This window comes from Cebidichthys violaceus, unplaced genomic scaffold, assembly GCF_023349555.1.
Source record: "Cebidichthys violaceus isolate CVI_PGR_0920_01 unplaced genomic scaffold, fCebVio1.0.p SCAF_87, whole genome shotgun sequence".
Classification (NCBI taxonomy): Eukaryota; Metazoa; Chordata; class Actinopteri; order Perciformes; family Stichaeidae; genus Cebidichthys; species Cebidichthys violaceus.
The window spans coordinates 523,342-547,905 of NW_027176972.1; the positions used below are offsets into that span (position 1 = coordinate 523,342).

A 24,564-nucleotide genomic window follows, 5' to 3' on the forward strand; every position below is an offset into this window, starting at 1 on the left:
CCGCTCACTCACTTCTTTGTTTTTGTCCTGTTACTATTTGTTTCAGGGATGACACCCTCGGTTATTGCACAACTGCGGGACCATGTAAAGGTCCTCAATCTTAGATTCTGAAAGGTCCCGAGTGGCAGTACCACCCAAAGTATACAAGTATAAAAGAAATAGGCACAGTATTTATCAAGGACCTTCTGTGTTTGACAGCAATGAACTCATTAGCCGCTATTTGGCTTTCTCCTGGTTTTAATCATCACGCAGCCTTACCGGAAAACTATAGCAGGTAATCAAAATAATAATAAAAATGTCACGGCCTGTGAACCTCCTCCGTCAGTCTCTGGTCGTCACCCATCCAGAGGAGCACAACCTCTCGTTTTTGTAACATTTGGACAAAGCTTCATCTCTCTTCCCCCTTTAAGATCTTTTAAGGAAAGAGACGGTAACGGTTTTCACAGCCTGTCTACGTCGTCTGCTCTCAAAAACTGATGGACTGCAAAACTCACAAAGTGCTGCTGATATCGGAGGTCACGGCGGTGACCTTGTTTAATATGTTTGTACCGCATGTTGCAATTGTTTTTGGCACATAGTAAATACATTAATGTGGATTTTTGTAGTGTACATTGTTGTCATTTTAGTAAAAGTTTCTCTTTTCTCATATGTTTTTCTAAAAACCCAGAGACACTCTGTTCTGTGTGGCTATTAGTTAAACCCTAAATGAACATGACAGTTGAGATTAGAATGCTACTTGGTAAATGTTCTGAATATGGTGTTATTTGTGTTTCATCTTCATAATCGTGTGTTAATACTGCAACCCTCACAAATAGTCCAGAACTGTTCTGTAATTCTCATAAATGGATATCATTTGTGTTGTGGCTGGTAATAACCATGAAGAACATTTCTAATGAGAACAGAATAATTTAATGAAATAATTGAAACCAACAACTTTTGAGGCTGATTAATAATACAAAAAAATGTCCTTATGGAAGAAGTATATTGGCCACATCTGACCAATCAAGATCTGTCGCTTTTCTACAAAACATAATTAATACTATACATATATCTTGAATGTACACAAATTCACCTACTTAGACATGCATGCATATTGAACATTTCATATTCACATATATCCCTTCATTTTTCAATGCATCAAAAAAGTCACTTGTTTTTTATAGATTTATTTATTTATGTATTTACCTGTTAACTAGGAAAATAACTCAACTTAAATATGAATTGTCTATGCAGCTCAAATGTTTTGCTGATACAAGAAAAGGAAGACAGCAGAATACATGCATGACTTTACTACACACACACACACACGTGTGAACCGGTAATTCAGGAAGTATCAATAGATCAACACCATATGAAAAATGATTAACTTGTCAAAATGTGGTCATTTGCAGTGAAGTACATCCAATATATCTGTGCCAAAAACAGAAGCAATACAAGATCACAGTAAGCAGAATACACAGCTTATGCACGTAATTCCATTTCTAACTTTCTACTTAAACAATAAGATATAGCGATAAAATAATCTGTATAATATCCATATACTACAGTATTTTTCGGTTTTGTTTACAGGTCAGCTCTATCAAAAAGCAGCAGCACCTTTTTTTGTTGCCTTGTAAAAAAGGCACATTCATAGCAAAAAGCAATGAATCGAGGCGTGTCCTACAATGAATCTGGCACAATATACACGTCTTCTTCTTCTTGGGAGTCTGGGAGGATGGAGAGGTTACACGCCGGATCGTTGCCGTATATTGCATCATCTGGTGAGTCACACTGCAAGTACACATCCTCTTCGGTTTCACTGGGCAACCTGCACAGAAGCAATTCAGTGTAGCAGATAAAGGAGGACTTTTTGTGTGATGTAAAAAAAACATTGTGACACAAGGCAAATAGTACGGAAACTGTGTGGATTTGTTCTACGGTTTCTATTCTCCTGTTGCTCAAACAAAACCAAAAAACTCCCACACTGAGTCATCAGCTGGCATGTTTGCTTAAGTGATTCTAAAAATCATAGAACACAACCGGGGGAAAAGACCACATCCAGACGCCGAGCCAAAATTGTGTGCATACATGATTGTGCAAAATGGGGAAATTCAAACCAACGCACGGATGTTTCCTCATCTGTTTCCGTTCTGATCTCTTTTAGGGCCCTAGCAGTTTCATTAATGTCATTGTGTCTATGTCATGTCTCAACATTTCTTCTAAAAAAAAAAAAAAAAAAAAAAAAAGGTGTAAACTGATCCTATCTGTTCAGAACATTTTGACTTCAAATATGAAAATACTTCAAGCACAGCTTACTTGTTTAAAGCAGGCCTGTTGCGTCCAGCCGTCGTCAGGTTTTCATAAATAGGGTTCTGTCCCGTCGGCTGTTCACCGGACGTATCGACGTACTGATGGGAGTCTTCTGGTGGCGTCTCTGTGTAGTCCTGCTTTTTGCGGCTTCTCCTTTGTCCAAACTGCAACATACTCCTCATTTTACTGTGGTATTTGTACACGACCACACCAGCAACGATCAGCAGCAGTATAAAGAAGAATGTCAGCCCAACGGCCAGACCTGTGCTGGAGCTGCTGTGGGCCGAACATGTGGCGGTGTCATTTCCAAAGACACAAGTGTTATTGACAATCATGATCTGCAAGTATGAGAGAGAAGGAAGACAACTGAGTGAGTGCATGGCATTGCTCAAACGATAGTAATTTGAAAGAATAAAAATGTCTTGATAATCTATTAAAACGTTTTTTTGTCGGTTATTATTGTTTATTTAAAAAAGTAATTGTAATGAAGTCTTATTACAGGAAAATAGAAAAACTCATTTAAATAATTCAATTCAATCAAAAAAGGATTAACTTCACAATAGACTCCAGGAAATGCTGTAAAAAAAACCGTGTGTTTTTAAGCCAAGTCAAACATTCTTCTGTCCAAGTAAATAAAATCAGTGAACGTACCATACAAGGCTTCAGTGTTGTGCATCAAGGTCTGAGTGAAGAGTGAAGTCATGTAGTTGGTCTTTGACAACTTGCACTTGCAACAGTGGAGTTCCCTTTTTTGTTAAATCGTGGAAATGGATAATGAAAGAGCTAAAACCAAAAGATTTCCTGTAAAAGCTCTTTCTGAAAATAGAAAGCTGCTGACCTGAGCTGAATCGCTATTATATTAAATCTGATGACTCAATAGATATGTTTCCAGTATGACTATTAATATAGTTAAAAGCTCTTAGAGCTGCCTTTAAGTTAAGTGATGAATGTAATTTTTTAATTATTATATTTTATGCTATTATTATTATTATTATTATTATTATTTTATGCTATTTTATTTAATTCATTCTGCGGTTTTGTTTATTATTTTCACGGTTATTTGTCTTTTTTTTGCAGTTATTATGCTGATTCAGCATTCCAAGTATTGTTCTTTGAATCTTTATTCTTCTTTATTTCTCTCTCTCCCACTCACTCAGTCATCTAACTGTCTCTCTCCCACTCCCTCTTACTCCCTCTCCCACACTCACTCAATCTGTATCTCTCTCTCTCTCTCAGGCTCTCTTTCTCTCTCTCTCTTTCTCCTTCTCCTTCTCTCTGTCTCTGTCTCTCTCACTCACTCACTCACTCACTCTCTCTCTCTTTCTGTCTGTGTCTCTCTCTCTCATACAGTCAGTCAGGTCTTAGAGATTTCAAAATAAAAGCCCCCACAGAGTGAATTCAAACTGGAATGCTTGTGATGAAACCTGTCATTTAATAACCTCTGTATATGTGTGTCAAACATTATAATTATGTCTCCTCTCCCCCACTCAGCCCCACCCTTTCAAAATAAAAGGATGGATGGATACATGGATTAACTGTATTTAAACATTAAGCTCAAAAAGAGGCTTTTTTGTTGAAATACGTAATGCTCTTACTAATACTGCGACAACTACTACTACTGCTGCTAATATTTCTAGTATTACTACTACTACTACTGCTACTACTACTACTACTACTACAACTTCTGCTGTTGCTACTATTACTACTACTACTACTGCTATTACTGCTACCACCAATAGTATTACTACCACTGCTGCTATTACTACCAATAATACTATTACTTATACTGCAACTACTGCTACTACTGCTATTCATGCTACTATGTAATGGTAATTTTGTACGTAGTATATATTTCTACTCAGTATATTGTATTCATGCATAAGTCATTTTGCTCTGGACTTTGTTGAACTTCACCGTGTCTCTGTTGTGCAGAAGAAGGATTCTCCCTCTCTGTTCACATAGATAACTAACTGTGTTGTATGAGAATGTTCCATGCCGAGGCCTTTGGGCCGCTTCTTTTGGTTGCTGGCCGTTTGTTTTCACTTGTTGTTTCTATCAGTCTGAGACCAAAAGTCTGAGACCGAGATGTCTGTAACGTCGGCCATCAGCCCCCACCTTTGCTCATTCTGTATGAAGAAAGCTTGTTCACTTTGTTCTTGGTTCTTCCTCACTGAGACTGAACGCATTCTGTTGTGATGACTGAACCTTCTCTGCACAGAGAATAAATACTTAAAAGACAACCTGGTTTTTGGTGTTATGTATTTCAGTATTAAAAGACTCACGCAAAGCGGGTATAGGAATATTTTCCACCACAACTACCAATACTACTACAGCTATTAGTGCGACTACTACTAGTACTACTACTACTGCCATTACTGCTGCTTGAAATACTGCTATTACTATTACTACTACTACTTCTTCTACTACTGCTACTGTTATTTTAACTACTACGACCACTATTACAGCTATTACCACAACTACTGATACTACTACTTTTACTACTTCTTCTTCTAATACTAATAATACTTCTACTACAATTACTATAAATTACTATAAATATCACTACTGCTACTACTAGTACTTATTCTAATGCTACTAATACTTTTACTACTAATAATATTTATAGTAAAACTACCACTTCTACTACAACTGCCACTGCTGCTACTATTACTGTACTTACTAATAAAACTACTTCAACTACTACTACTACTACTACAAATGCTATTACTACTAATACTACTACTACTTCTACAAATACTACTTTTCTATGAACTACTACTATGATCACTACTACAGCTATTACTATGACTATGACTACTACTACTACTGCTACTGCTGTTATTACTGCTACCAATACTACTATTACTACTAATACTTCTACTACTACGACTGTTATTTCAACTACTACTACGATCACTACTACAGCTATTACTACGACTATGACTACTACTACTACTGCTACTGCTGTTATTACTGCTACCAATACTACTATTACTACTAATACTTCTACTACTACTACAATTTAGCTTCCAACTCTGCCAGTTATACATTTCAACTAGAAGGGTTTTCAGCAGTGCAGTTTAATGTTTCTGGCCTTCACGCACGCACACACACACACACACACACACACACACACACACACACACACACACAAAGATGTTCTAAAACGGTAGTTTTGGACTGAATTAAGGATGGTAAAATATAGTGTCCCCGAGGGGAAATACTTAGAACGCTTTCTTTTCTCTATATTTATGAATTATTTGCCACTTGCTTTAGATAAAGCCAATGTTTGTTAACGGTACAACTGTGTATATATATCGTCAACTATAATGTGGCTGATTTAAATAATATACGGAAGAATTAACTAAAATTGATAAATCAATTATGTCTCTCAAGTCAGTGAGGATAAACTATCAACAGGGATCGAAACAAGCTTGAGTTCATCCAATGTTAAAGTAAGGTTACGTCTCATCTGTCAATCAAGCTGCAATAATAAATGATATGAGAAACTATCATAGCTGTTAAAAGGGAATATTCAGTGCTACCAAGCTCCTCACACTCACAGACAGGAACAGAACCAAGCTTGCTGGTTGTTTAACCGGTACTTTACCTCCCCCTGCTGTTACTTTCACTGGCCACAGGCACAATACTCCCAAGTCATATTGTTAGACTTCTTTTGGAAAATTATTCCCAATCATATATGTTTTGATTAAAAAATCAAATTTGAAGAAAAGGGGATAAACTAACGGTTGAATTTGAACCATACCTGTCTGGTTGCTTTCTCACTGCTGGCTAACATGTGAGGGCTCAGGTGGCGTGAGAGAGTTCTGATCTTGTTGAAGCAGTATCTCACACCACTTAACAGTACTAAAGTAGCCTGACATGCAGGTATCCTATGGCGGGTCCATCTGTCACTTTAGCTCTTCACTAATTATTGTTTTTTATGTGTATTATTATATTTTGTGTTTTCTCTTATCCTAATCCTGTACACTGTATAAATACATTTGACTGGATTTTTGGGTGTTACGATGCCTATTTCTATTTTTTTAATTTACCCAGAACATGATTCATATTTGGTTCTTGTTATTAGTGGACTCAACTCAACAAATTAGGATTTGGGAGAGAGAACAAAGTCAGTTATTGTTGGTGACACAAAAATGTTGCGATGTTTAGGAGAAAAGCATCTGGGTTTTAAGAACTAAGAAAAAAGATGCGTCATTAAAAATTGAAAAACAGAAACATTGTGGTCTCATAGTGAACAGTATAATCCAAATGATGACCAAAGAACTTTCTTCACTCCATACCACAAACAGCCACTATTGTTCCAACAACTTTCTGTACACAGGCAAATATATTTTTGGAAAACTAAAAAGGGGCTGAAAATTGTGGTTAAGTGGCGCAAAAATAAAATAAAGAACCAAGAGGGGCACACTTTCAGACATACAGGTTTAACTGAGAAAGTGAAGTGACAGTTTCACTCACTGCTGCTCACTAACTCAGGCTTATACGAGATGCTGCTGCTAACGTTAGCGCAGGATGTTTGCATACAAGATAAACATTAACAATATCTGGCGGGGGACAGCTGCATAGAGTGGTTCTCCTCACTTTTACAGGGCATTACAAACAGGCTCAACTTTCAAGGCCCCCCCCCCCCCCCCCCCCCCCATCCCCCCCTCCCCCGAAGGCTTATTCAGCAATAACAGAATGTGCACACACTCCTTCCCTCCACCTGCCCTGCAGTTGCTTCTATTTTTTTTTTCTATGTTACCATGGTTACCTTACAACCAAATTACACTCTCCTGGGCGGCAGGTGAAACAGCTCCACTGTGCCTCCGGTGCCTGTAAGGACAACAAAACAATAAACAATCATTGCAGGCGTGGCGTTTGGACTCTTTACGGCAAAACAAAATGCTTGAGATGTTGAATGTATCTTATGAGTTTTCATTTGCATGTGTTGTGTTTTTACTGAACTGGATGTATTATCATATATCCACCATATATTATCATATATACTGTATATATAAAGCCCATTGACCTCTTTCTGTCAAGCATACAGCTGTTTTCATGGCCGACAAGCTGCTGATGAAAATGAAATTCTCACCGCAGAGAGGAAACAAGAAGGTCTTTTTTCTCACAACTGATTTATCATATAATTCATGGGGCGAATATGTGACAGAAATACATCTTTCTCAGTCATCTAAGAGCTCATTTGTCTCTAACAGATTACCTTTGGATATATATTCATCTGGAAAGCAGTGGGAGACCAGAGGAGGCAGACATTGCCACTTTTTTGGCCTGAGACATAACGTCACAAACATTTAGGCCAACCCTGACAAGGAAGGTACATTCTTCTCCAAAAAAATATAAAAAGGCAAGTAAGCTGAATTTAGGTTATTACTTAAACACATCCCGAAGTTCCTCACAACCTCCGTTTAGGTGTGAAAAAGTTTGCCAGAATCCACCATCTGGTGACTCTAATAACCATGTCAGACTTGTCACACTGGGTGGGAACATCACCTCAGTGCCTAAAAATACATTCTATTGAAATGATACTTCCAAGAATAATCAAAATATAAAACTGGTAAAAAAATAATAATGATAATATGGTTAACAAATCTGTGTTAAAAGGTGAAATTTGCGGTTGTTCCGCAGTCCAGATGTGCAGAGCGCCTCCACAACACCCCCGCGCAGCGACGTGAGCACGCAAAGCCGAGGCAGCTGCGTCAAGTCGGCCAGAGACAACCGGGCAGATACAAGAAACGAGACGATTCTTCCTTCAAAATAAAAGAATCCCATGTCGCAAAAAAAGAAGAAGCTAATTGTTCAGTTTTAGTCAAGCGAATAATGCAATCTTGACTAAACGATAACACAGCCAACAGTCAACTGATCTGGTGCAGTGTTGATAGGACTAGATATTTAAATATTTGATCAATACCTGCAGGTGCTGTTCACAGCGTCACTATCAAGTGTTGTGAAGGGGTGAAGGTTGCTCATGAATGAGCAAGCTAAACATATATATTTGTCCCATAAAAGAAGGACAGATACTGGTGAGGGTGCTTTCTGTTTTTATGCAACTAAACAGAGGAAAACACTGGCTATGGCAAACTATCTTTAAAAAGGGAATTAACTATTTAAAAAAACAAAATCTGTATTTAAATATCGAACAATGTTATAGACTTAGTTTTTTAAGTTTAAAAAAAATAAGTTTTTTTAATTGTATTATTATTATTATTATTATTATCCCTGGTGTTTATTTTATATGTATTTAATTGTCAACATTGTATCTATTGTTGTCTATTTTCATTTTAGTTTTTTTGTCCCTGTGAAAACCGAGCAAAGACAAAAGCAGGTGAATGTCTTGCAGCCATAACAATCCGATAACGTGACAGTGATTCTGTCGCCATTGTTTGTCCCTCTCTGGTGGTCAAAAACACACGAACACAACTTTAAAATTGCAACTACTCTCGCGCCGTGTCGTTTTTGTTTTACTTACTTCAACCTTCTCTAAACCGGAAGCCGCGCGTGTCCTCGTCGCGTGTCTCTTGACACTGACCATTGAAGGAAAACGGAGCAGAAGAGCGAAACATGGCGACTTCGAACAATCCGCGGAAATTCAGCGAGAAAATCGCTTTGCATAACCAGAAGCAGGCGGAGGAGACCGCGGCGTTTGAAGAAGTGATGAAGGACCTCAGCATTACTCGGGCAGCGAGGGTAACGACGCCGCATCTTGTGGTTTTTCTTCTTCTTCATTATTCGGTCTCCCACCTCTTCTTCGTTTGTTTTCATCGAGCTGTCAAATATGCATTTGTAGCGCGGAGCCGCACGCAGCCAGGGCAGCATAGGTAAACAATAACAAACGACGCTTCCTGCCAGCTGTAGCCCTTTTTTTTCTTCTTCTCCTAGCACAGCTGACAACCAACAGAGCTGGCAGTAGGTACCGGTCCTGTAATGCAGAGATATGAATGACAGGGTCCCTCTTGCGAAAAAGTTATTACATTTTTTTTTTTTTTTTTTGTCCCACGCAAGTGGAAAGCAAAAGGGGCGTGCATGCGTATTTTGACAGCGCGCGTCCAACTGCAGCGAGGATTTTCTCCTCGTCTCGTGCTTTCAGGGAAAACGCGATCAATCACAAACATGTTACCCGCTGTAATATAAATGTGCATATGTTTTGTAATGGTAAATACTTCGCAGTGCGTGTGTGTGCGTGGTAGGTACGGTTAGTGATATATGGCGAAGTGTGTGTGTGTGTGTGTGTGTGTGTGTGTGTGTGTGTGTGTGTGTGTGTGTGTGTGTGTGTATGTGTGTGTGTGTGTGTGTGTGTGTGCGCGCACCGTGGCTTTGTAAACTTGTCTGACAGGTCTCCGGGCCTGTGTGCGCTGCAACGTGACGATAGACGGTCACACCAAAGATGAAGCTGGCAGATTATGTCGAAATTTTAAGCCACATGCAGTGCAGGCCTCCAAAATAAATCCTCTCGGCTGCAGGGATTCGGTACCGACTAGCTGCTGGTTGAACGCATGAGGGGCAGACAGATTATAACGACACACGTGAAGCCACTGCAGTGCTCGTTGTGTGATTCAAATATATAGAGGAAGAACGTGCAAGCAATATCTGTTGTCATCCTATGATATCTTGCTGCTACAGGATTGTTGTCTTATAAGCTTTTTTTTTTTTTTTTTTTCTCAAAACTGCAAATTGACTCTAACTAAAAACTTAAAAATAAAAAACAACTCTTCTACTGAGTCTTTTTTTTTCTTCACAGAAGCCATTTGTTGCGTCATGGTAAGAAAAGCGCAGGTGTAAATAATCCAAATAATGATGGCTGAATTCCATTTAGCTGCTTTGGTCTCGGGGTCGTGGTGTTGCGCGTGCCAGCTTCTGTTAATGTTAATAGTAACACCTGTGCTTTTCCTACTAGTAAAAAGTCAAAATGACGCTTTAGCAGATGTGGGGGATTCTTTTTTTTTGTTCCAGAAAGAAGGACTTAAAAAAAAAAAAAAAAATAGCAAAATGATGTAAAAAAAAAACAACCCAAAGTAATTGATGACTCAGTTATTGTCAGGATGACCATGTATTTCAGGATACACGTCTAGACATGTTAGTCAGAGAGCTCCTGTAGACTTTATTTTCATTTAGTGTGATGTCAATATGGAAGGAAGCTCTTGTCTAAGCAAAAGTTAGACCTGTGAGAAGTGGGCCTCTGGTTTAGAGTTTCATCCCTTTCACACTAACCCCCCCCCCACACCTCTCCCCTCCACCTTCTCACTGTCTCACTCTTGAGGTCGAAAGCTTAATCAAACCACACCAGCGATGCAGGCGTAGTAATGGTTGCTATTTGATTTTTTTTTGTTGCTTTGGACAATTTAATCGACCACTTATGGGTTCTCAAATGGGGAAAAGGAAGTTTGGAGGTTGCTCTAGGATGAAGAACAGTGTAGTAAGGCATTTTGGAAATCCAGTAACGTGCGAGTTCCGTCCATGTTGAATCATCTCCGACGAGCTTTGCTTCTGCCTAAAGTTTCTCACATGTAAAATGTATTAAAATCACATTGCACCGCTGGCCTGCGTCAAACTTTTGTCTATCAACACATCAATAAGCATGGTGGCTTCAGAACACTACACTATCAAACAAGCACAAGACATGCAACTGGGGTTGGATTACAATAAAGGTGTGTAAATGTCCCCCTTTGCAGTATTTTGCGTGATTTGTTTGCTGTCATTATTAGCGACATTGTTGACTCCATCTGCTTGATGTAGGGCTGTTCAGTGTTTTACTCCAGTTTGTTTGTTTTTCTGTCCCTGGAGCCTCGACCGAGAATCGGCCATTTATTCCTTTTTGGTAAAGTTCACACAGTGGCCTCTCGTCTTACCTGCTGATTATCTGCTTCCAGCTACAGTTTCAGAAAACTCAGTACTTGCAGCTGGGACCGAACCGTGGGCAGTACTACGGAGGATCTTTGCCAAATGTCAATCAGATTGGAAACGGCACTATGGACATGTCTTTTCAGGTGAGGGATTCTTTCTTTTATTTATTTTTTTCAGCAACAGTTTTGTGGATGCAGAGCAATACATTTCCATTGAATGCTGTCAAATGAACATTTGATTTGTACCAGGATGTGTTTTACAGTAATCGTCCACAGCTGTTCCTGAGTAATATCCTGCTGTATTTATTCAAGCCGTGGCCGCTCTATAAAAATGTTTACAGTTGCTTTTTTTTTTTTTTTTTTTTTAAACAGCTGGTTAATGAGGTCCTTTTGATTCCTGGGTTAAATACTCCACACAGGAAGTGACATACTTCATCACATATGTAAGCAACAAGAGTGCTTTGTTTAGAATAAATGGCAGATGGCAGAATAAATACACCGAGCCGCAGTCTACGTTATGTGTCTGTTTTACAGTAGAGCTCCATGTCAAAATAACAGCGTGTTTTTTTAATAAACGTTGTTGAACCGTAACTATGAACGTCATATATTGCTGCCACAACGTATCAAACACGCGCGATGCTGGAATTAATATTTAAATTATTATTTTTTTTTTAAAATTATAAAACACCAAAAGTAACTATTTTCTGTGGTTACTAGTTAATAGAAACATTGTTTTTCTTTATTTTTTTTGTAGTAGTTTCAGAGACGGAGGGAAACGTTAAATTCTATTTTTTTTATTACATTTGTGAAGGAAAATAAGAAGGTTACTAAATAAAAATGACAAATTAAAATGTTTCTAAATGTGGGGGAAATTTTTGAAATTGCGTAATATTGAATATTTTAGAAATGAAAAGAAGAAGGATTTCAAGGTGGTTCGTGATGACAAGAATACAAAATATGCAAACTGCTTTTCATTCATTGAATCCTTGTTATAGTGCGCCTGCATAATGCCCACATGCTTTTTAATGTTACTGTGTGGAAAACGTGGTGGAGCCAGTTTAATCTAATAAACTCACATTCCCCACGTCATTTCCAGTGCTGATAACCGCACTAACTTCTATTTTTCTGCGTTTTTTTTATTGTCCTGTGTGATTTTTTTATTTTTTTGGCAATGCTGTCGTCTCTGCCAGTCTGTGTGTATATATATATATATATATATATATATATATATATATATATATATATGAGAGAGAGAAGAGCTGCTCCATTTTTCCCCATTTTTTTTTTTCTCCCAAATTGCACCAGAACCACGTTCTCTTGCTTTAGGCATCCGAAGATATTGAAGCTTAACGCCAAGATGTGGAGTTTCTAAACTTAAACGGAAATGCTGATCTAGTACTGCAGTGCAGTCCTATATATCTTCGTAACTAAATATGATTCTGTGGGGACTGAGATATGAAGGTGAATCTGACTGAGAGCCTCCCACTGATAACCCATAACTCAAGCAGAGGAAGTACATATTTGGGTGTTTTTAAAGAGGGTGGTGGGGAGTTGGCACTTTTGTTTCCCCATCAAGGCGCGGTTCCTCCATGAATCAGCTGATGAATGATGTCCCATGCAATTATTACTCAAGAAAATACTTATTTTTCACTCCATGTGAATAGAATGAAATGGTCACCTCCGGGATTTTCATTTTTTTTTGGTTTTCTAGGCATTTTTCCAATTTCCTGTCGTCCTTTTTTTTTCGCCCAGAGCTCTCCTGACTTTCATCAGTGTTCTGCATGCAGCTCATTTAACGCAAAGCCTCAGATCACAGGTTCATTTTCAAGGACAGTGTTACGGAGCTCGGCTACATGAACTACTGCGATACTTTTACTTAAATGAACGACTTCCAAGCGTAAGAAAGGATTTAGTTATGTGTTGATTTTAATATTCTGTACTGTCCAATACAGCGGACTGATGTTATAAACCCTCACACACACAAATAAAGGTGACTCGGAGCTGAAATGTAATGCAGTTTAAGTTGATTTTTTCTTTCTTTGCTTGACAGAATTCAGGGCTCGACACGAACAGATCGACGCGACACCACGGACTGGTGGACAGGGTCTACCGGGACCGGAGCCGCATCACGTCACCCCACCAAAAACCCCTGTCTGTTGACAAACATGGACGCCAGATATCCTTCAATGCCGTCTGCTCATGATGCTGTTTGTTAGAGGCAGTATTTCAGGCAGAAAACTGATTATTGTGGTTGAATATACCTTTTGATGTCACTCTTTCTCGTGGTAAAAATAACAAAGTTGCACGTTGTCCCGGCCTAACATTAGCTATAGGAACAGTAATATTAATATTTTAGTCTGTGTGTTGATTATGTGAAATGTAAAGAAGTTAGGTGCTCCTCGTTTCTGCGTACGGTCACTGGGCTACTATGAACAGATGTTTATATAGCTGCAGAATTATTGAACTTGTAAGCGACTTCTGCGTGCAATTTAATTAAAGCCAAATTATGACTGCGTTCGTAAAATAAGCAGCGCGCACAACGAGCCGGTCGGTATTGTAGATTAGGCCTTGACAAATATCAGAGCGTGACGTTATTCGTGCCTCACTTTTATCCCGTATTTAAAATACCGCCAGCGCTGTGCTTCTGGATTTCTTCTGCTTTGTGTGAACACGTCGAACACGTCGAATGTGCCAAGACTCCCCGGTCTCCAGCTGTATTTTCTTAACCTGCGCTCTCACATCGACAGCTGTCCATATGGTTCAGTGTATCTGTCACCACCACCTGATACCAGCTGGAGGAGGTAAGACAGCCTCTAGGGATGAAACACGCGCCCTGTTTATACTGTTCAATTATATTCATACAGCCCAATATCACAAATTTGCCTGAGGGTTTTTTTTTTTTTATACAATATGTACAACTTACAACATCTTCTGTCCTTGGACCTTCGCATCGGATGAGGGAAAAACTCATATCTTAGTGCTTTCTACTAATTATGGTCATATTTAAACTTATTAATTCCGACTTGAATCACACTGCTTTGCACTATTTATTTCCTGGAGGACGGAAGATGCAAGGTCAGGTCAATACAAAACAAACTGGCAACATAATGATAATGCTCCTAACCGATTTATGGAAACATGTTGCATGAAACGTTGTTGCTTTCACAGATTGCTTTCGTGGACAAAATGCTGCCTTTTTTTAGATTTTTTATCATAAACCATTATAATATACAGGATCACGTTCAGATTATTCTAGATCCTTGAGCGACATGAGCTTAAAAATCAGTCGGCTTACAATTATTTTAATTATTTATTTTATTTTATCTGCTTGATTTATGTTATCTGTATGTTTGCCTTTTGATTTTTATATTTACTTTTGTTGATTATATGACTATTTGCTTATAATAATAAGAGTTTTTTTTTTGCTTTGTTTTCTTTGTTGTTGTATTTCTGTTGCTTTGTTTCATTGTGCTCACAAATAAATCTCAAATCTATCGTTTAATCTGCAGATCATTTTCGACCTTAATCTATTAATTGTTCGGTCTGTCAAATTTTAGAAAACAATGAAAATGATCTATCCCAGTTTCTATTCCAGTCGGTCCAAGAAGATGTCTTTATGTATTTAATGTCTTTGGTCAGTCCAAAGATATTCAGTCTAGTATGATATAAACCAGCGAAAAATGGCTCATAAACAAAAACAGTCGGTGATTATTTTTTCTGTCAATCGACTAATAGATTCGTCGACTACCGGTTGCAGCTCTGGGTTCTACCCAGTTTAACGCTTGAACTCATATAAGATGTATAGTTCCTTTTGCTCAACAACAGACGGTATTTCTTTCTCAGGTTTTACTATACAATTCACTTTGTGATATCTTCTTCTTCTTCTTCTTTTTTTTTTTTTTATTATTCTTGTGCTGCAGGACAAACTCTGACTCAGCACTGCACCAGAGCACACTAACTCCTGCCCAGCAGGCCTCTTTCACTGGAGGATCACAGGAGCTCCAGCCAAAAAGAGGTACGCCTTTACTCAACTCAAAGCTGTCAATCAAAGCTTAGAGGAAGTCTGGATATGTAAGAACACGCTCGGTAACAGGAAGTCGGGTGAAATGTTGACCAGATACATTTAACGCTGTATTACTATAAGCTCTATAGTATTTATTTAAAACATATTGTATGAACTGAGCTGTTCACCAGGTCTGCCAGCTCTTAACCAGGCTGCTCGGGTCTTTTCCTCTTTTTTTTTTTTTTTTTTTTTTTTTTGTATCTGCAGTAGCTGTTGGTGGGTGGGGCTGTTTTTGAAATAAGCCTGTTTATTTCTTTTTTTTTTGTGGTGTTTTTGCCGCTTTCTCTCGGCGGTTCAGTCAAGTGCACTACCGTTTGTGAGGACAGGGTCTGAATGTGGCTTTGAAGACGGGAGGAGGAGAAAGGAGGAGTGCAAATCCAAGTGTCTAAAGAATTTCAATTTCAGGAGCGCTTTGATTGACTTTGTATGAATCTCCTTGGAGACATTTTTTGGGTGTTTCGGCCATTATTGCCATTCGGTATTTAAGTTTCTTCTTGCTCTCTTTTAATTTTTCTTCCTTCCTCTCTCTTCTTTGTGCTTTTTCTCTTGGATCATATTAACCGAGGACATGTGGGCTGTGATTATTATAAGCTCAAACAGTCTGGACATCTGTAAGCCCAAGAGACGAAGGAGATTTTTCTTGTTATTTTTCCATCTCTCCAGTTCTCCTGCTCACCGTACCAGGGGCTGAAGCAATTAAACAAGAGACCGATGAAGACGGACAAAACCAGAACTGGGAGTGCAAAAAGGTGGTTCTTCTACATCCACATAATTTGTTTTTCCTCTATCAACTGTCATCTCGTGTTCATCACAATACTCATTTTTGTTTCTCTATAGAACATTTCAAGGTCCGAGTGTCCAGGGATCCAGTGAGTATTCTCCTGTTTTTTTCCTATTTTGGAAACTGGTGTGAGGAAATGTTTTCCTAAATCCCAATCTTGGGATGGTGAAGTGCAAATGGCATTCATTCAAATTAAGTGCACATTTACTCACATCCCATAAACGCAACCTATGAATACAAAATAGCTTTAAATTGAAGCCATCTGACTGTAATTAACATCATTTTCATCAAAGCAATAAGAGCTTGGAGGCAAAACATTTGCAAAAAAAAAAAAGCTCCACTGGCCAAATGCATGATGTCCAAATATCTCTGGGAGTTGTTTGTATTGGAACACATTTCCAAGTGTTGCTCGGTAATAAGACGCTTAGTGTTCAGGTTCCCGCGCCTCCGTTTTCGTCGTCGACGTCAGCCAGCTGGGCGCATCAGGCTCGTCTTCGCCAAACAAGTTCACGGCACCCGTTCTGTTTTCTGCAGCATATTCCCGTCTCCGGACCAGCAGCTGACCACTTCACTGAAACCAGCAGTCCACAACACTGGCGGTTCTCTCCCCGACCTGACCAACATCCAGTTCCCCCCTCCGCTGCCGACCCCGCTCGACTCGGACGACGCAGCGGTCGCCTCGTTCAGCTCCTCCAACAGCACGCAGTCTCTGGCTAACACGCAAGGTAACAAACCAGCGACGGTGGTCTGCTCACCTTCTGCTAGAACATAGGCAACTTTTTGGATTTTCCCAAAGATATGGGATACAGGATTCTACTTTTTTTTGTTTGACCATTTAGCACACTCTGGTGCCGATTTCTCTTTGACTCTGTGTGTGTGTGTGTGTGTGCTTTTAAAGAAAAATCTCTTTCCGTTGTCTGTGCGCTGGGTAGGAGTGAACACCTCTCAGTCCGCAGTAACCATGGAAATGCAGCCTGGGCAGGACGACATGGTTCCTCTCATCCTGAATGCGGGAGACTCCCACCAGCATCAGAACCTGCAGCTCTCCCCAACATCTCCGCCTCTCACTCTCTCTCAGGTACAGCCGAGCGCTCGGTGCCGTGACCTCGGCTCTCCTAGGAAAACCAATCGCGCATGTTTAATGGATTGTTGATACCATTTAGTTTGGACAATTCCCAGCCATTCACATTGATTTTTTTTTTTTTTTTTTTGTGTTAGGGTTGTGAGGTTAAGTTTGAGGTGTAACAATGTCCATAATGAGCATTTTTTTCATTAGTTACATACAAAATAATTGATTTTAAAGATAGATTTTTAGCTTCTATAGGGGGAATCGCTCCACTGAGCGCGTCTTATGTGTTGCTCTGCTCCCCCAGGCGGCTATCAACGCCATGAACCTTGAGCAGCAGCTGTCCCAGTACGCCTTCTTCAACCAGCAGCCGTCGTCCCAGACCCACCAGAACCAGCAAGTGAGTTTCTCTCCAGCGCTCGCTCCATCGCTTCGTTCACTCTTGCAATCACAACTATTCAGTTTACCTCTGTAAATGAATGCAAACATTTCAAATAATTGCGGTATTTATGCAGCTACATTGTAGTTACTTTTGGAAAGCTTGATTTTTAATCACTGCTGTTTAATGCAAAACGTAGTACGATAGGAAACCACTGTTTTAAGTGCAAAAAAAACCCATCCTCTTTGCAAATATATTCATGCTTAAGGGATTTTATTAACCCCAATATGGATAAATATAAACGCTTTCAATAAATGCTTTCCATTAGTTGCATCCAGAGCATCCAGATGTGGTCAGATAGTGAATCATTCAGTGAAATAAACAACATCTGACATTAAAATAAATAAACTAAACAAAGAAACAGCCTCACTGCTGGTAATGAGTAACTTTTCTGTTGGAATAGTTTTATTTATTTAAAGAAAGGGAACATTTTATTGCCAGCAGGGCAAAGACTTGAGGTTATTGTTGAGGTGTGGTTGAACCTGAGCAGACGTAATCTCTATAAACTGATATCTGCATATGAATGCAGATATCTGTAGACGACAGGACAAGGTTCTGGTTTCCATTTGTAGAATCGAACCGTAAAGTTTGGGCGCGCTTTTTTTAAAAAAAAAAATGCAGATCGGTCGTAAGACGTTGTCTCTCGAACTCCCGACTCCATTCTCGTGTCTCAAGTTGCTAATGGCGCCATGACCGCCGCATGGATCCGTTATCCGGATATCTTGCTGGCTTCACGGGAACATTAATGTAAAAAGTATTTAAGCAAAAATGAATCTGCTCATTATTAAGATGTAGCACTAAAATCCATCACTTTGCCTTCGCACTGTGGAAGCTCTGAACTGTCCTCAGATCAACACTTCCTGGAAGGAAAAAAAAACCAACACACACACACACACATTTGATGAAGATTTGCTCTGAAGCACAGTGGCAGCAGTTCATGAATAATCAAATAATGATTCAAAACATGATTTGTTTACTTGGTCAGGAGTTAAAACATGAGGCCTCTATGATGTTTTATTCTGAGTAATGTTATCTTCTCTTTAAACGCTTATCAATATTTGAGCTTTAAAAAAAAAAGTGACATAAACACATGATGTAAAGAACACAGGGACAAGATATTGAGGATGATGACGGTTTACTGGTAAACATTAAATTGTCAACAGCGACTGTAAGAATAAATTTATGATTATTGAAACGTTTGAAAGTAAACCACTGGAACATCACTGTTATGTATCGCTAATTCAGGGTTTTTTTGTTTTCACTTCTACAGTATGTCTGCCAACGTACCATAAAAGTGATGTACTTAACCTGTGATAAGCCAATATTACAGCTATAAAGTCCTACTTGTCTGACTACACGGCGTCCGTATCTCTCTGTAACCCCTTGCTCTTTATCCTGCAGCAGACGGGTTTGGTCCAGCTGTCGTCCTCCATGAACTCCTGCTCCACGTCGGACAACCTAACGTCCTCACAAGCCAACATGACCATGGACATGAACACGGTGAGCGCCGGAACGCGTCCGTCTGCGTCGCATCAGTGTGATCGAAGCGATGACTGCTTCTTCCTAGTTGGTTTTCCTTCCTGCAAATTGTGTCTTCAGCTGGCATCAGTGCGTTGGTCTCGACGGTACACACTGGCCCTGTCAAAAGTATTCCGGCTCCTCGTGGAAAGTCTAAGTTGTGTATATATATATATATATATATATATATATATATACATTTCTTTACTTTGCATTTGTTTGCACAGTGCTAAGTCAAAAAGTACAAATTATTAATTAAATAAAAGTGCAACAAAATGGGCAAAACGTCAAGGAATCGAGATGCTTTCGCCGCTCGTCCTTCAGATCTTGGCTCTTGCTGCGGTTCTTCTGCTGCAGTGGGAATGTGTTTGGATTGCTGCAGAAGTGATGAAGTGGCCTACGCTCTCATGGTCTCACTTATTGCAGCGTGGGGTCAAGTGAAACACTGTGAAGAGACACAGCAAGACACCAGCTTAAAGCTTAACTTTCTGTTAATTTAATTTAATGTATATATATATATATATATATATATATATATATATATATATATATATATATATGATGTACCACTTTGTTTTCAGAGGTGGTTTTCGATGTTTGACTCTTAAGCCGTAGATTTGAGGTCTAAAGCAAATCCGGTCCAAGATGGAAAATACTTCTTTCACTTTAATGAGAGTTCAAACAGGTCTGCTCCATAAATGATAATTGCACGCGTTTATAATCTGTATCTAGAGGCCTTGAAATGCTTTATCACTTTCTCTATCTCACGCTACCGATATTTTGATATCGTATCCGTCTATCAATTGATTAGGAACGTGGAGATCTGACCTCCCCGTTGGCTTTTGGGTGATTTGGTGCGCCTCTAAATCAGAGTGACGTGATGGAAGCTTATCTGCCGTTTGCTATGATGGTGACTTTATTTTCTTTCCGCAGTTTGTTGTGTATCGCTGAAGTCATATTGTGATCAGAATAGAAATCTTGTGCAAATGTTCCTCTTTTTATTTTGTTGGATGAGTAAATTGAAAAGAGCAGACGTGACAGAACGGAACAAAAGAGAGCCGGCTCTCTCTGATCCTCCAGTTTTACAATATTCACTCGCTTAACTTGGATTGCTGGCAACATTTTCCCCTCTCCTAATTAATCCCCTGTAGCTTTCTGTGTGTCTCTCTCAGATCTTTTTTTCACTATTATCGATGCATTGTGTGACTAGTGGTACACGGCGGTCGGTAATTGTTTTAATCATGCTGTATTTCAGCATTCGATTCTAGTGTGCTGGGTTACAACCATTTTAAAAACAGCGAATCAATATATTATTGATTCCTCGGGTCAGGTTGGCGAAAGGTAAACTGGATAACCTCCAGTAATGCAAGCAAAGCTCCACTGAAACACACACACACACACACACACACACACACACACACACACACACACACACACACACAGACGCCAGTAAAGAGCATCCTCCAATGTGAATAACTCCAACGTGTCCTCTTGTATCAGGCCTCGTCCCTTCAACAGTACCGCAGTAGGGTCGGATCCTCTGCCAATCAGTCTCCGACCTCCCCCGTCTCCAATCAAGGCTTCTCACCTGGAGGTTCGCCTCAAGTAAGGGCGCGTGAACCGGCGAGCTGCTGGCTCGCTCTGTATAAACGTCACCGCCCCCCCCCCCCCCCTGCATCGTAGTCCTGTGGTTATCGTTGCCAAGTAGGACTCTGTGGCCGCCCTCCTACAGCTGCTTGTATTGTGTTGACATTAGCAGATCTGGGCAAAGAAAACATTTTTTTTTTTTTTTTTTTTTAATACATCAGTTTATTTCAAGCACTCGAGCAAACGGGTCAAAACAGGCTGTTTATGTATTTACCTGTGTCATGACTTACTTTACTTCTATTAATATGGAAAGCAAACCTCTTAACAAGAAGATCTTCTCATATCAGTAATGCTTTACAGGGAACCTTTTTTTTTTTTTTCACAGCTGACATTTGAACGTGTCATAGCAGGTAATTCACAGGGAAGCGGAAGTTTTGCAAACATGATAATTATTATAATTATTGTTATTGGTAACGCCATGATACACGGAAATAAAGCATTCTTGGAGATAAGAAAAAAAAAATAGAAAAATAATATATATAATTTAGAGGGTTTTTTTTAAAGCCATGCCGTGACTCTGATTACAGTTTCCATGTTGTAGACACGAGGTAGTCCCTGTTTTGCCCAGATCTGACCCCCAGCCTCTTGAAGCACTCAGTGTCATTGGTGTGTTGTTCTGTAGCTGTGTCCCGACCTTCCTTCTCTGCTGCTTTTTGTGGTATTTGCGTTGCGTCTCCGCTGTTTCCTCCCCAGTCTCGCTATATAAGACTATGTACCGGAGGTTTTTTTTTTTTTTTTTTTATGTTCATCAGATCTTTTGTGTTTTTTTTTTGTGGTTTTGCATCAGCTTGGGGATTTAAGGTAGGGGGAGATGGTAAACCGACCCCCCCCTTGAACTGTCATTTTATTTTGTAGGAGAAGCTGCAAATCATTCTCATGGTTGAATCTCTACAAACTGAACCTTGCTTGCAGGGTGGTGTGCTTTAAGATAAACTAAACACACCCAAGGTAAACATGGATCAGGGTTGTTAATCTGATTTTGAGATTTGAAACCCCGGTGTTGTAACTCGTTCACTGCTGAAGTGTTTGCGGATAACTTTCCCAAAATAAAACCTTGAAATACACGTTAAAATGTGTATAAAGGTTTAGATTCAGCGCTTAAATGAAGAGTTAGCCAGCATTTTAAATAAGCATTTGTGTGTTTTGAGATGCATAAAAAGAGAAATGTGTGTGTGTGTGTGTGTGTGTGTGCGCGCGCGCGTGTGCGAGCGCACTTGTTTTTAAATGTTTTGTCCTGTTGTTTGCTTACCCAGCTCAGTTCTGACCCGAGCTGAAGCAGCTCACTCGTAGCGCTGAGGTTATCCACGGGCTGAACCACAGCTGACAGGCTGTGTGCTCCATTATTCTGCTCTGCCCTGTGGGGACATCTGCAGCACACACAGATAATTTGGTTTTGAACTAGGAGGAGCACGGGCTGAGAATATGATCCAATTACTTATACATTAAGAGGCCACGATGAAATAGGAGAATTTCTGTCGCTGGTTCAATGAGGACATTCAAATGAGGAACTTGAAGAGAATTAGCTTCCACCGGATGACTCAGTGAAGGGAGAATAAAGTCACAAAGGGGATTATGTTTTCTCTCCGTTTGGATTTTATTAATTAAAACACCAAGGCCAGAAGGCAGCAGAGAGAGCTCATATGGGAGGAGTTGCATTTTCAAATTCTGCATCCTCATCTTGAGCTGACTGTTTTTTGACATTTTGGTGGTCAGTTGTTAGTCTATACTGACCTTTTGGGATGATGGTACGGACTGGTTCTTATTCACAAAATGAATCAAGTCCCTTACTTATGTATTTGCTTTCCTCTTCATTCGTTTAGTCATTTACTTAGTTGGTTACTACCTGCCCCCCCCCCAAAAAAATCATTCTTTTGCAGGTTTTCAATAATACTATTTTAGTGTCGAGACAGAGAAAATGCTGCCAAAGTGACACTCGTCTTGTAAGTAGCTCTCTTTATGAAATATTCATGCGTCACTTCCAGTGATCGCGGACGCCTGCTGATATCACAGCAAATTCTGTAAATACTGCAAGCGTTGCAATTATTGCAGGGACGGCTTTAGTTTGCGTTTTATTATTGAAACGGCAGGGTTCATATTCCTCAATGGGTTTTCACGCGTTCTGTCTTCTTGCTTTAAACTCCCATTGAAAATGAAGCAGTTGAATTATGTGTTTATTACATGACTGTTAACTGCTTCTTCTGTGTGTGTGTGTGTGTGTGTGTGTACCATCCTTTTTTTTTTTTTTTTTTTAATTTATGCTATTTCAACTTTTGCACAGCTTTTTCCTCTCTGCAAAAATACACACCGATATTGTATCGTACACAAACTCAAGTTACTCGACCCAAAGAATCCCATTTCCAGATGCTGTGCGATGATATTTGTTGTTTCCAGCATTGCTGCTGCTTTGACTGTGTCTTTTTTTTTTTTTTTCCATATTACACATTTCATGTTAAGTGTATAACACCTGCAGCCTGGATGAAGTGTGTGTGTATATAGTTGATGCTCCACACTGGGAGATTTAAATTTTTTTTTTTAATTCTAAATAAACAGATTTGGTCTGTTTGTTGTTGCAGCATAACTCCATACTGGGCAGCGTGTTTGCAGACTTCTACGACCAGCAGCTCCCGTCCATCCAGGCCAGTGCTCTCTCACAACAGGTACGCAGACGCTCGTCTGTTTCAGGCGACGCCTAAATGTTCACTTTCGTCTCTCAGCCCGCTCTTTGCCTTGGAGCGTTTTCACATCAGCAGCAGCGACAGCTCTGATATGTCTTCATGTTGTGATTGCCAGTTGGAGCAGTTCAACATGATCGAAACCCCCATCAGCTCTGACAGCCTGTACAACCAGACCTCCACCCTCAACTACTCGCAGGCGCTTATGATGGGCCTGACCGGTGGCCATTGCAACCTTCAGGACCAGCAGCAGCTGGGCTACAGTAGCCATGGCAACATCCCCAACATCATTCTCACAGGTGCTGCTTCGACGTTTGACGTAGCTCGCTTAAGTCCGACAGCGAAGTGGCTTTAGCTGTGTTTAAAAACCTTTTTGTAGAGATTTCCAAAAATCCCAACCCAGAATACAGCTTGCGCTTCACATTTGCTTCGTATATCTTAAAACAGTGAGTTTCTCTGACACTGATTCATTGCAGGACTCCGTTATATACCCAATAAACTAGCTGCCATTTATGTTAATCTGCCTCTCCTGCAATGGGAGAGTAACACATTTGCAGGTAATCTCTAAATAGATGTGATACTGACATATCTCACACTTGGCTACGTTCACCAGCTTGCTTCTAAGTCGGGAAGTTGTTTTTTCCAGTTCTGTTGGAACGCGCATGCAACATTCAATCCACAATTACCATCCTAAGTGTTCAACAAATAATAAACCTATTAATAATAAACCTATTCAAATTGTGTAACAGATTTTTCCCTTGAGTTGTTTGTGGAAATTAGCAGCCCGCCGTTAACCGAAAATGTGTAATTAGGATGTCACGGCTCGTACAGAGCAAAGTAGAAAAACATTCAGTCTCTTCTTGCTGCCAATCATGTCCTCTCTCATTTTATTAAGCGAGAGCCTTCCCTCCACCCCTTACAAACCCTCAAAGAGATGAATATAAATAATGATAATGACAATTTTTCTTCTGTCTCGCCCCTGCTCAGTGAGCGGGGAGTCTCCCCCCAGCCTGCCCAAGGACCTGACTGGCTCGTTGTCCACAGATGTCAGCTTCGACGTCGACTCCCAGTTCCCACTGGATGATCTCAAAATAGACCCGCTGACGCTCGACGGCCTTCACATGCTAAATGATCCGGACATGGTCCTCGCTGACCCCGCCACGGAGGACGCGTTTCGCCTCGACCGCCTCTAACCGCTGAACCGCCTCATGCCCAGGTGTGTGTG

At 39.9% G+C, this 24,564-nt stretch overlaps 1 protein-coding gene and 1 long non-coding RNA gene across 5 annotated transcripts; one reads left to right on the forward strand and one right to left on the reverse strand.

The window, feature by feature from the left end:
- Positions 1 to 915: 915 nt before the first annotated feature.
- LOC137866617 (uncharacterized) lies at positions 916 to 9,237 on the reverse strand. Of its 2 annotated transcripts, XR_011102125.1 has the most exons (4): positions 8,783 to 9,237; positions 7,067 to 7,128; positions 2,296 to 2,627; positions 916 to 1,807 (listed from the first exon to the last, which is right to left on the reverse strand). It is a non-coding gene; the product is annotated as an uncharacterized lncRNA (long non-coding RNA). The 2 variants fall into 2 exon arrangements; XR_011102124.1 differs by lacking the exons at positions 7,067 to 7,128; positions 8,783 to 9,237 and adding an exon at positions 2,941 to 5,377.
- Positions 8,845 to 24,564, forward strand: crtc1a (CREB regulated transcription coactivator 1a). 3 transcript variants are annotated; one of them, XM_068702628.1, is made up of 15 exons: positions 8,845 to 9,000; positions 11,181 to 11,297; positions 13,204 to 13,329; positions 13,893 to 13,954; positions 15,074 to 15,168; positions 15,880 to 15,965; positions 16,054 to 16,085; positions 16,532 to 16,722; positions 16,930 to 17,075; positions 17,371 to 17,463; positions 18,904 to 19,002; positions 20,521 to 20,625; positions 23,241 to 23,324; positions 23,458 to 23,638; positions 24,327 to 24,564. In XM_068702628.1, the coding sequence occupies exons 1-15, from the start codon at positions 8,875 to 8,877 to the stop codon at positions 24,530 to 24,532; spliced, it is 1,749 nt and encodes a 582-aa protein (XP_068558729.1). In that variant the 5' UTR covers positions 8,845 to 8,874; the 3' UTR covers positions 24,533 to 24,564. The 3 variants fall into 3 exon arrangements, with proteins under 3 accessions (XP_068558729.1, XP_068558730.1, XP_068558731.1); XM_068702629.1 differs by having other exon boundaries at positions 18,907 to 19,002; XM_068702630.1 differs by lacking the exon at positions 20,521 to 20,625.

Excerpts from the sequence above, each read along its gene's own strand:
- crtc1a (XM_068702628.1), top strand. The coding sequence starts at position 8,875 with ATGGCGACTTCGAACAATCCGCGGAAATTCAGCGAGAAAATCGCTTTG. Across the intron at positions 11,298-13,203 it reads CTATGGACATGTCTTTTCAG|AATTCAGGGCTCGACACGAA; the intron begins GTGAGGGATTCT and ends TTTGCTTGACAG. Across the intron at positions 19,003-20,520 it reads TGACCATGGACATGAACACG|GCCTCGTCCCTTCAACAGTA; the intron begins GTGAGCGCCGGA and ends CTCTTGTATCAG.